At 31.6% G+C, this 13,409-nt stretch overlaps 1 protein-coding gene across 2 annotated transcripts; it reads right to left on the bottom strand.

The window, feature by feature from the left end:
• Positions 1–612: 612 nt before the first annotated feature.
• LOC115957274 lies at positions 613–1,854 on the bottom strand. 2 transcript variants are annotated; one of them, XM_031075486.1, is made up of 3 exons: positions 1,407–1,854; positions 1,157–1,269; positions 613–995 (listed from the first exon to the last, which is right to left on the bottom strand). In XM_031075486.1, the coding sequence occupies exons 1-3, from the start codon at positions 1,575–1,577 to the stop codon at positions 839–841; spliced, it is 441 nt and encodes a 146-aa protein (XP_030931346.1). In that variant the 5' UTR covers positions 1,578–1,854; the 3' UTR covers positions 613–838. The 2 variants fall into 2 exon arrangements, with proteins under 2 accessions (XP_030931346.1, XP_030931354.1); XM_031075494.1 differs by having other exon boundaries at positions 1,157–1,266; positions 1,407–1,850.
• Between the last annotated feature and the right edge of the window lie 11,555 nt (positions 1,855–13,409).

The following is a 13,409-nucleotide window of genomic DNA, read 5'->3' on the forward strand; positions in this document are numbered from 1 at the left end:
AATTACAAAAACTTGCAATTTAAACAATTTATTGATGACATAGATTTTTTTTTTTTTTTTTTTTTGAGGAGTAGATGACATAGATATTAATTTTAATTTTCTATAAATTTTGCCAGCATGAGGAATATAAGAAAAAGACATAATCTAATGGTAAATTTATCAAAATTTATCTCCAATAAAAATATATTGAGTAAAGTTATAATCTTAAATTACAACTACTTTTGTAACTAAACATGTTTTACTTAATTGGATCTTTTGGCAGCATAGAACTTGTACCAAAAATTAAAGGTTGGATTTATAGACAAATTTATCAAAAGTGAATCAATTGATTTACACCTGACACCAGACACCTCTAAGTTAAAAATATGTTCAAGACCCTTACAGTTCAACTATCTACTTAAAAAAAAAAAAAAAAAAAGAAGCTACTTGCATGTTCAATTGATCGACACATTTTGAAAAGCATGTTCCAATCCCGCTTCCAAATATCCAATTATAAAAATAAAAAATAAAAATAAAAATAAAAATGTTGACACCCACTTTATAATTCAAAACCATATATCATTATGTAAATTGTAAGGTACTAAGGTACTTGCATGCTACAACAAAAACTACTAGAGGTGAGAGATTTTTAGTATCATTGTTCAGTTTTCAGTGTTATAATGTTATAAAAATACATGTCAAAAGTGTTATTTTATATTTAACACCAGCACCAAACACCCCCAAGTATCCATAATTCTGTTTCAAACAACGGGGCAAACACTAAAAATTATTCAGCTACATGTTTACCAAAGCAATCTTATGTCACATTCATTCAAAAAGAACAAAATTAAGGGCTATCTCACATGCAAACAGCGCATTTGCCTTCTACCGAGACATTCCAGCTAAATCTGGCCCAATTTAACAGCTTTGAGCCACTCTTTTTTGACCCATACAACTCTCCATCTCTCTGCAACTCCTCCACACACCTCAAGCAGCCTTTGCTGATACTGTTATCCCTATAAAATTAAATCGACCATAAAAACATATAAATATACATAACCATGAAGATTGAAAATGAAATTTAAAATTTTAGTTTTCTGGCGCATGTTAGCAAGAACCATAATAGTTTAGCTAACGTGCGCCTTGAATTAAAAAAAAAAAAAAAAAAAATCCTGACCTTTTGTTGTTGGATTTTCTTCGTGGTCTCAGTTTCAGCCTTTCATCTAATCTCTCCCTAGCCGCTTTAGCTACTCCTCCCAATTCCACATCCTTATACGCTTGGTGTTCCTGCTTTTGGATCAAATTTAAACAAAATTATTAAAACATTAAAAACAAAAAAAAAAAACATATTTATATGTGGAATAGACAATAATAGAGAAAAAAGAGATTGAGATTTGAGAAGGGTATGTATGAAAGTATGTAAGTACCATTAAAGAAAAAGTGGTATGATGGGTTTCATTGTTGGTAGGGTATAAAGAAAGACAGGACCGCCTTGTTCCTCCATTGGCAGCCAAATTTACTGATTCCGGGCCCCCTGCAACGCTCTGATGGAACCGTCTCCTTCGGGCACATTCGACACCAGGTAGCATTCCAGCCATTGATTTACAACAATAACAACAACAACCCGAGCTCTCTAAAACAAGAAAAGTTTTTTTTTTTTTTTTTGCTTGCAAATATTTGTGTGTGAAAGAGAAATATACCCAGATGGAAAAAGATGAAAACTTGGGTAGTGAAAGAAAGTGTTGTGTACTGTATTCAACGACTATGACTGAAAACGGAAGAAAGCTAAATAGATACCCTTTAAAAAAGGAAGGAGATAAGAAGGAAGCAAGGAAAGTTCAGTGAAGTAGTCAAAAACTGTGGGCTAACCAAAACATAATTAAAGATAATACAATATAAAAATAGGTAGGCAAAAAGATGGTGGTTTTACTTTTACCACCTCCAACGTCATTGCTCCTTAAAAGAAACTTCCTTGAAACTCAAAAACTGTGAGCCAGCCAGTAGCGTGACTGACCAAACCCTCCAATTTTTTTTTATTTTTTTTTGGTTACGTTCACAAATTATTTTATAATAATTTTACAAAATATTAATATTATTAATTTTTTTATTTATTTTCATTTAATCTTACTATTAATATTACTTTTTTTATTTATTAATAATCACTTACCACATTAATAATTTTTAAAAAAAATTTATAAAATAATTTATATCTTTAACATTATTATTATTATTATTATTATTATTATTATTATTTCCTTGTATTTTATTTTATTTTTTGGCCTAAGGTTGGTAAAGAAAGACCAAAGACTCAAGACCAGAGGATCATGACTCGTGATATTATATTGAGCTATATTAATGACAGAAAAATTCTAAGATCATGAAAAATTGCATAATTTGTGTTATTACTTTTCACGTTGCATACTAAGAAAAAGTGATGGGTCAATATGTGAGTGTTAATTAGTCAATCACAATCTTATATATAAAATAGTTGTGATAATTTATTTCGTACTAGAACTACTCATATTAATATATGGGAAGATTCTAATTCACATGCTCTTTGCAGGCACATATTGGATGAAATCGTGGCTTCTTGATTTCAATTCAATTTTTTTATTTGTGTAAGAGTGTGTATATTAGTGACTATGTAATACATGCTATTTTTAAAGGTTCACATTAGTATGTTTGTTAATATAAAAATTGGTAGAATTTACACAATTTTGTTTAAAAATGACCCACATTAACTGTCTAAATTTGACACTGTTTCTTTTTTATTTAGTTGTTTATTCTTTCTTTACGTATTTCAAGAATAAATGAAATAAATGAATGGTGGTTGTCATGTATAAAGAAAGAGAAACAATTTTTAAAATTAAGAAAAATTGATATTTTAATTAAATATAATATAAAGTAGATAATATGATGTGAGATGTTTTAAAAAGTGAATATGTAAAATAGAAAAAATAAGTTTTTATGCTAAAATAGATATGAATTGTTGCACGAGCTGATGTGAATACTCTTAAATTTTAATATAGGAAAAAAAATTAACGGTTGATCTAAGTACATTTATTTAAGACATTTAAAAAAATATATATTTATGAAAAAAGAAAAAGAAAATTACAGCTTTTTACATTTTTTATGAAAGAGGCATCAATTTTTTTTTTTTTAAATGGTTCATTTATAAATGTCCTAAGCTAATTGAAACTCACCAATCACTTACACCCCTTTTATTATCTATTAATCACAATATGTTTGCTAGACATATTGTTTTATTGTCCAACATATTATATATGTGTAGAGCTTGTTGTCAACCTTATTATTTTACTGCTTACTAATTACTGATAAATAATCTTATGTTTGAGCTTCTGCTTGATGATTGGAGGACTCTATTGAAGAAATTCCATAAATCAACTATCCAACATATTTTCAAGGAGGCAAACCAATGTGTTGATACATTGACTAAGTTTGGAGTCACCCTATCTTTTGACTATGTTAATTTTGTTAATTCACCAGCTATGGTGGAGGACTTACTGGCTTTTAACAAGGCCGAGCTTTATTGTAATAGACTTATTCATAATTAATTTATATCAGCGTTGGTATACCCAAAAAAAAAAAAAAAAAAGTCACAATATGTCATATTTGTTGTGGAAACTGATTTGGAATAAATTCAGCAAAAAGCTTCTGTAATTTTAAACTAAAAATTCCTTGATTTTGCAAAATAATCATTTCAGTCAAAAATGTATTATTGAAGTGTTTGGTTGTAATTAAATATTTAAAGCCACGGTGCAGTGATCAGGGTTTTGATTGGGGGGTAGTACTTAGGTTCAAACCTTTGAGTGCGACGATGTGATCTTTGTTTAATTTTAGATTTATTATTGCCCTGTACTGCTTGAAATCAATGGTTTTTTAGGTGAAGCAAAAGTCAGACCATGGCTCAGTCTATCTTACTCTTATTATGAAGGCCCCCTCAGCATTAGTTTCTTAATGAGTAAGCAACTATGATCACACCCAAAGAGGACCACCACAACTAATTGCGCCACTCACAATTATTATTATTTTTTAATTCAAAAAATAAAAAATAAAAAACCTGAAGTATTGTTTGTTTTTGAATTAATTAAAATATGACTAAATTGGCTACCATTTCTACTAAAAAAAAATTATCTTAATTTCATATTTTAAAATTCTAATTATTAAATTGCATGTTATTGATGCTCTTAATAATTTTTACAATTTTCCTGCTATGGTCTTCATTTTTCTTTTTGGGTCTTTGGGCCTTTGATTTTTCTTCACATATATTCGGCCCACCCACTTTAGGCTTGCTCCAAGGTAGTTAGAATAAAGAAGCCCAAACATTGCACAAAATCAAGAAATTGGTTGGAAGCCACCCTAACTTAGATTGTATTTAGGATTAGAGTTTAAAGTCAGTTTATTTTACTATTTAGCTTATTTTTGTTATTATTTTGTTTATTTTTGTTATTATTTATTAGTTTCACTGTACTTTTTGATATTATTAATGGGTTTTACTGTACTATTTTAGCTAGTTTTTTCTTTTATTTATAGTATTTTCAGCAAAAAGTATCAGTTTTAGCTAAATAAACTATTCTCAAACAAACTCAATATTAATCAAGCAAAAAGTTTGCGTGTAGTATTAATCAAGCTTATATGTAAAGTTATAAACTTAAACTTACAACCTATTTTGGCTTAAATCTCTCAACACATATCCAATACTATATATATATATATATATATTTATATATATTTGTTTTTTTTAAAGCCAAATGAGTAAATGAATCCCAAACGAACACTTTTATTGTTGTTGATAGAGAGTCGAGATGAAAGTGGCAGTAGCAATTGATGAGGGTTTAAGATATGAGAAATAAAAAGCCGACTATTGCCCGTTGTGTAGGTTCAAAAAACTTTGGCCCGCTACCAATTGATTTAGCTAGCCAATAGGCCCCAATGGGCCTCCAATAGGCCCAATTAAAAGTATTCAATAGACCTTCAAAGAATCTCTAAAAATATTGGGTATAACAGGAAATTTGGAATTAATCCAACTAACAAAAGCGGTACTTGGACTCAGATTATTACTATTATTGTTATTGAGAAAACACTTAGTGTTTGGATAGCATTTTGCGCTTTTGGTTGAAAATTACTTGGGTCTCATATTATTGTTCACAAATCCTACAAAAAGATGAAAAACACAGATGAATTATTTTATACTATTCACGATACTGTTCAATTGAAGCTACAGTACTTTCAACCCAAAAAATCAGTTTGCTTATAAATTATTTTGCTACAGTACTTTTAGCAATAAGTTTTTAGTTTTCAGCAAAATAAGCGATATTCAAACAGACTTTTAAATTAAATAAGTGTGCGTTAAAACAAATTAATATCTTAGTTTGAAGATAAAAAACAATCATAAGAGTAACTGCATCAGTTGATGCAAATTTTTTTCCATTTTACACGTCTAAAATCTACTTTTTCTATTTTACACTCTCATTTTTACAAAATACCCACATTAATTTGTCTATTATACACATTTATTCAAATAAAATATTCATTTCTTTAACATTGTCATCTCTCTCATAGACCCAACACAACCCACACAGCTACCATCACAGCCACCATCTCTTTCAAAATCAACGCCTTTGGCCTCCACTATGCAACAAGATCGACATTAGCACCCAACCAAAAAAAAAAAAAAAAGTAAAAAAAAAACCCACCAACCCACACCCACAATCTACACTGGTATCATACCGAAATCCACACAACCCACCAACCCACACCCACAATCACTATCACGGCAGCTTCAAGCTCAACTAAAAAACTAGAAAAACAAACCCAGCAGAATAAAAAAATGGATCAAAACCCACTTATTAAGATCAACCCGAAACCCATTGATCAACCCTATTCAACCCAAAAGCAACAAGAAACAAAGAAAGAAAGAGGAAGAAAGAGAGAGTGGTGGCGATGGCAATCAGCGGCGGTGGCGATTGGCGGAAGTTAGAGGAAGAAAGATTGATGAGATGAGAGAGAGAAAGAGTTGTGCGCCTGAGAGAGTCTCTGATGAAATGAGAAAAGGAGAGGGAGGTGAGAGTCAGGTACAGAGAGGAGAGAGAAAAAATTATTAAGATATTAAATGCACAAGTTTACACCCACTAATGTAGGTTTTTTTTGCTCAAAATGTGTAAAATTAGTTTCTTTTTCCATTTTGCACAACTTTGCATCAACTGATATAGTTGCTCTAAGGAGTAAACATCATAAATTGAAAGTATCTTTAAAAGAAAGTGTACATTATTTGTCTACCATTTTTTTAATGACTTTTTGATGAACCCTTTTTAAAAAAACTTGTAGCTTATTTGTTTATGCATGACATTTTTAAACTTCATTCCGTTTTAAATCACAACTACACTTTAGCTAATTTTCAACAAAGTACTCATCCAATCACATACCAATCTTAATTTTGTTCAAACTTCAAAGTTACTAATATAATGCAAGGACACCCTACCATCATAGTGTTTTACACAAAATGTCTAGCGAGTTATGGAACTAGCAAAATCTAATTGGTATATATAGTATACACATTGTTGGAATGATTGCTAGGTGCTGGATTTAACATGATTTTGCTCAACAATACATGGTGTATTTTGATAGTCCACCTGTGGACTTAAAATTTTTTGTTGTTTTTTAACTATTTGGGTTTGTATTATGAGAGGCTATGCCCTCTAAACTCTACTGCTTTTGGTTCTGTTGTTTAATGAATTCCAGTTTTACCAAAAAAGAAAGAAAAAGACATTCACATGACTAGAGAGCGGGTTTAGGGCCTTTATATTGGCTATGCTACACAGAAACCAGACCAAGTGCTAGATTGGATGGCTTGGACTTGGGATCCCATATTTATTTATGAAATCGAGTATGGAATTCTATTTACTCATTTTAAATTGAGTAAACAGAATTCGAGTATAATGCAATTAATACCACAGGTAAATCAACTAACTTTCTATCCTTCAAAAAAGCAAAAAACAGCTAGTAAATTAAAATGTTTGTTGCCTAAATTTTGTTTTTTCCCTAAAATTTGAATAGGTTCTTTTTTGTCCCTAAACTATTAAATATATATTCTTAAACTCTAATTTTTTTTTTCTTTTCTCATCTCTCAAATTCTCAATTACTGAAAAAAAAAAACTCTTTAAAAAGAAAGTGTAATGTTTTCAATAATTTAAGGACAAAAAAAAAAAAGCTTTATTATTTAGGAATATAAATGAATTTTGTGCAACTTTAAGGATGGAAACAATATTTTAACATTATTTATTTATTTATTAATGGTAAATTGAATCTTGAACCCTTTTTTTTTGGGTAAGAAACTTTGAATCTTAAACTTTAACTAACTCGATAAGAGGGGAAAGATGAGATGTTCATTTGAATGACAGCAACTATACTCACTTGTTGAAAATTGAAATACTCTCAACTAGCTAGCATAAAGCAAGTTGAAGAATGCAACTAGCATAATGGCAGAAGAATATTCATTTGCATTTTTTTTTTAATGCAAATGAATATTCTTCTGCCATTATTCCTGGAAGCATTATTCTTGTGAAATATAACATTACACATTGATTCATAATATCCACAATATTTTCACAACAAATTTTATGTGGCAGGTTGTTACGAGTTGTTAATAGTAGGGTAGAAAAGTAATTTCAATGATAGGTTCAAATTATAATCAATAACATCTAAATCACCTATGATTTATTGTAAAAATGTTGTGAACGTAACATTTCTCTTTATTTTATATTTAGTAAGTTAACCAATAAACAAAAGCTAGCTAGTTTTGACCACATTTATCAAATGTGAAGGATACACATGAAGTTTATTTTTTTTTTGAAAGTGACACATGAAGCTTTTTTTTTTTTTTTTTAGTGACACATGAAGTAAGATTAAGGATTATCAATATTACAAATGCAAATTACAATTATATAACTATAATAAAGTGTGCAAGTTTTATAGATTTTCCTGTGGATGTATCATATAGTAATATTTAATTAGGATCATTTTAACAAGTACTTTTAAAGTAATTATTTTTTTAATTATAGGAAAGTTTTTAAAGAAATTGTTAATAAACTATTTCAAGAAACATTTAACACAATTTTAATGAGAAATATAAAAAGTTATTAAAAAGTTTAATTATTATTTTTTTTCTATAAAAGGTTTCTAAAAATATTTTCTAACACCCTTAAAGTTGGTTATTTTTTACTTTAATTAGATGCATCGGTTGAGCATTCGCTCCCCTACTTCATCCACTATCATTCTTTGGTTGATACAACCCATCGCCAACCGCACACATGTCATATCGTCATGAAAACTAATTTAGTATATGAAATTAGCTTTCCGTGATTCACAAATGTGATGGAAAACGAAAATATACATGAAAACCCGCTCAAGCAATACAAGTGGAACCGTAGTTGTAATTTTTAATTAAGTCAATCATTGTACGAAGTCACATAGTTTAAGAGCAGTGTATAATAATAATAATAATAATAATAATAATACATATACAAGATTCTACCAAAAATAAATACATATAAGAAACAAAGTAACGTTTTCTTATTCTCCCCCACAATTTAATAATTAAGTTTTGTTTGTTTTAAGAAAACAATTGGAAGAAGCTGGAATTCAGCCCAAAAAAAAATTGGAAGAAGCTGGAAAGTGTAAACTGTAAACCATAGTTTTGATTTACAATTAAGTTAATCTTCCTCCCTAAGCTAATGCACAAGAAGCTAAAGAAAATAATAAGAGAAACATGTGTTAAAATCAATTGAAGTTTTGAAATATATGTTGAGAAATGTTACGCCTACAACATTTTCACAATAAATTATAAATAGTAAATTGTTATTAATTATAATTTGAAATCCACAATTTAAATTACTTTTTTGCCCATCCGTAATAGCCAATAACAACTTGCCACTTAAAATTTATTGTAAAAATATTATGGATATAACATTTCTAATATATATTTGAAAGTTGAGTCGTTAACAAATTTAAATTTCTCAATTCAAACAAATCTCTAAAATTATAGTTTTGGAATTTTCTTAAATTCAAGTACACATTTTTAATATTTCTTGTAAGGGATGATTGGCTCAATAATATATATTGGGCCAGGAGCCCGGTCCGGGGACGCCTAGTAGTCCAAGGACGGTTAAATGTTGTCATAGAAGTCTGCATTAGTGAATGAAGAGATAGGATTTGGTCACAAGAGTCTAGGAAAGTGGTCTGAGGAGGATTACCTCCTTGGCTAAGCAAAGTAGAGGTCCAAAGGTATGATTTGCCATCCAAAGCAACGTTCCAAGAGATTCTATTGATAAGAATACACATCATGAAGGTACAGGACAAAGGGGAACTATAAAATATCTAAGAGAAAGTTGTTATCACCACATTGAATGCTCTGTAGCTAACTCTCTGGTTACATTAATGAGGAAGAGATATCTGAACAATAATTTTCAGCCTTACAGCTACTTCCAAAGACTTCAAGAAAGTGTTGATGGGACAAGGATCAACATCAATAATCTGGTCTACACGTGGAGGGTGGAGATGAAATAAAAAAAAAGTATAAAAGAGAAAGAATACTCTGGGAGAGAGGGGGGAGAAAAATATTGTAACAACAAGAATGAGGTTTGTAATCATATTCAAGGGATATATACAAGAACTGATCTTCTCAGATTGTGCCAAGGACAATCTTCTTTGAATTAAACTATTTTATCTTTGCTTCCTTGTCATCTGGGCCAACTTTAGTTGCTGTATGATTCATTAGGGCCTAGTTTTTAAACTCATTCTCTATAAATTCATTGTATTGGGTTCTTTGGGCTGAATTCCTGAAATCCTTTAGGCTGAGGAACCAAATCTTGCCCTTACATTTCTTATTAATCTGTTAGTTTAGATACTCCCGTCATGAGCTCATTATCCATAAGGAATGGTGTTTGTGGGTGTATGTTGGTTACATAAAAAATAAAAAAATTGAGTCAAAAGAAAACTATTTTTAGTCCATAGAAAAAGTATGACTTATTTTTTAGAGATTGTTATCTATTATCCTTTTTAAAAAAGCAATTCTATCACACAGTATGCTAAGTAAGGAAAGTTAGGAGATTGATTTTAATTTTTAACTCATATAAGGTCGCTACTAAACGTAAGAAAATGAGATAATTTTATAAAAAAACACTTTTTGGAAAATGAATGATTTTTTAGAAAACACTAACGTCGAAACTTAGTTTAAGAACAACTAATGCACAGGAAATTAAAGAAAGTTATAGGAGAAACATTTGTTAAAATTAAAATCAATTGAGTCTGAAATATATATTTGGTAGTGGAGTCCTGAACAAATTTAAATAGCTCAATCCAAACAAATCATTAAAATTATAGTCTTGGACATTTTTTTTTTTTTTTTATACAAGATAGAAATTCTACTCTAGTCTAATCTAAGTCTATATGTGTGTGAAGCTCCTTTCTAGAGACTTCAACCCCAACCCCTATCTTCTCACACCCTCATAAACACTTATTCTTGTGGAGTGACCATCGTGCCAAGGATACGCAGTGGTAGTTTTGGAATTTTCTTAAATTAGAGTACAAATTGTTAAATCTATTAATTTTAGATACTCCCGTTATGAGCTCATCATCCACAAGGAAATTTGAGAAAAGCTAGGATTTTCCTTTATATTTAGTTTTCATTTTTTGAGAAAAGATTAGATATAAGATAGGCATTAAATATAGGTTTAATCTTACAAATATTAAGAATTATAAATCTCACAATTTGCTCTCTTTTTTGGGGGTGAAAGTTGAATTTTAATTAATAAATAAGTAAAGTACAACTGCACACATCATCATACAAAATTTTTATTTAGTATATATATGAATTGGCTTTCGCAAAAATCTAGATGCATGAAAATATACATGAAAACCCAGTCAGGCAATACAAGTGGAAACATAGTTGTCATTTTTAATTAAGTCAATTAATTATTGCCCTAAGACACATTAGTTCAACTTCAAGAGCAGTGTATATGTAATACATAATACATTGTATAAAAAAGGAAAGTTAAGGGGTTATTTGGATTTGTAATTTTCCATCACTCAGGTGTTGTTTGGATTTGTAGTTTTCCATCACTTGTTACTCTATTTCTATCGCTCATCATCCAAAATTAGTGGGCCCCACGGAGGCAATGCTTATATGGATGGATTTTCTAAATTTGTTTCCATCACTCAATTCTCACCAAATTGAGTAATGAATGACTAAAAATGGAAACTGTAAGGACTAGATTTGGTCCTTGGCCCAAGGTGTGATTGGATTCAAGCCCAATAGGCCCAGTACAATGAATTTATAGAAAGTGGGTTGGAGAACTAGGTTCTAATGAATGACTTAACAGTTAGGATGAATTTCAAAAGATAATCAAACAAAGATGGAATGAAGTTCTCTAAATAAATTTGTCATCAACCTAATCCAAGGAGGTTTGTTCCGATATATATTGATTGAAAAAGGTTACAGATATAGTTCAAACTGTTACAGTGTTTTCTCTTACAAATTTCTGATCCCTTCTCCATGGAGGGTCTTTTACATTATATAATTCCCTTTTGATGATCTTAACCCTACACTTGTTGATCATCTAAGTCACTACTTGAGTGCTTGTCCCATCGAACATCCTTCTTGGCCTTTTATGAGTTGGGATAGCCAATGCAACACTATTCATGGGTTTTCTCCACATAAATGCGGCCAGAAAGTTAGCTGCAGTTCATTCAATGCAGTGGCAGCAGCTTTCTCTTAGATATTTCCTAGCTCCCACTCTTCCAGTATGTTCGTAACGCATGCCCCCAACAGTGGAGTTTCTTGGAAGGTCACTTTGAGTGATATGATATGCATTCGATTTGTACTTGGCTTATCCGATAAGATATTCCTCCTCGGATCACCTTTCCCAACCTTTCCACTTTCATATTACTTAGGGGACTTTGAACTTAACACTCTCACTACTGTTTATCGTTCTCGAACCAATCAATGTCTTCGGCCAAAGTCCAAGGCCCAATATACAATTTTGGGCCCTTATTCCTACAATAGCCCCTCAAAATTCTGATATTTCCCTCTTATCCGAGGAGAAAAAATGGGGTTTTGATTTCTTAAGAGTTAAAACTACTAATTTCTCTGATTTACACATGTGGGAGCACCGTTTGGTGCCCCTCATAACTATTACTGACGCCTCGAAGCTCGCGATGCGTCATTAATTGTTCTAGGTGGCGCTTTGTTTCCCACATCCAATGGTGAGGAGCAGATCTTACGGTGGACATTTTTCTTCGAATTTTGAGCAGGATAACCTCCACTCAATTCCCCCTCCTATATAAGGCGTATGAAGGGCTCACTTTTTCTCACTTTACAAAAACTTTCAAACTCTCAAGAGCTCTCAACCTTTCAAGAACTCTCAATCTTTCAAGAACTTCCCACAATGTCACTTTGTTCACTTTCCCATAAGTCTTTATTCTTTATTTTTTCTAGTTTGTTTTCTCCTCGGCCAATCTCCTCGACCCTTCATTCTTCGTCTCCTTTATTTAAAAACTTCACCCACTTCCCTTTAGCTTGACCAGATAGGTAAGTTTAAGCACCTAGTAGATTCTGATGCCGGTATGGAAGGTTTTAGGGCCAAGTACCACATTTCCCAAGGAGTAGCCCTGCAATATTGTGCCCCTGACCAAATAGTCACACACAGGGAGGAAGGGAAGGTCGTCATTCCTATGGTCACTTTCATAGAATGAGGAATGACACTCCCTATAGGCAGGGTGACTCGAGATTATCTGATCAACCATAGGTTGACTCCCCATTAATGCGCCCCTAACCTATTTAGGGTCTTGGGTAGCGTAGATGCTCTCAATGAGCAGATAGGCTTAGGGCTTATGTGGCATGATGTAGTTTACATGTACGAGTGTCACAAACTTGCCGGCGTAGGATATTATCTCAAGTCTCGGTCTGACATTGTTAGGCTAATATCGTGTCTTCCTAAGTCTAATAAATGCATGAAGGATGACTACCTGATTGTCTCTTGGGAGTGGCATAACAGTCTTCACTGCCCAACTCAGGCGGGAGAGGCAGGTGGGGTACCCTAGGATTAGTACCTTTGGCAGGGGATTTAGCCCTTTTAGTTTAATTTCTTTTCATTTTTAACACTTCGCCTTCTTCTGATGATAATTTTCATTGGTTTGACCATGATTTCCTCCTCGGACGTTTTTGCAGATAAAAGGCACGTTGCTCCGAGACTCAGCCTGGTCAACGTTTCGGCTCTTAACAAACTACTAAGGTCAAAGATATTTATAAGTGAAGACAGGCAGCTGTGAGTAGTTCACTTAGTACTTGACTATGAGCCTCTGTTAAGAAATTTCCAAGACGCAGGTCAGGCAATAAGAGCTGGTGACTCCCG

Source organism: Quercus lobata, chromosome 2 (genome assembly GCF_001633185.2).
Source record: "Quercus lobata isolate SW786 chromosome 2, ValleyOak3.0 Primary Assembly, whole genome shotgun sequence".
Taxonomy (NCBI): Eukaryota; Viridiplantae; Streptophyta; class Magnoliopsida; order Fagales; family Fagaceae; genus Quercus; species Quercus lobata.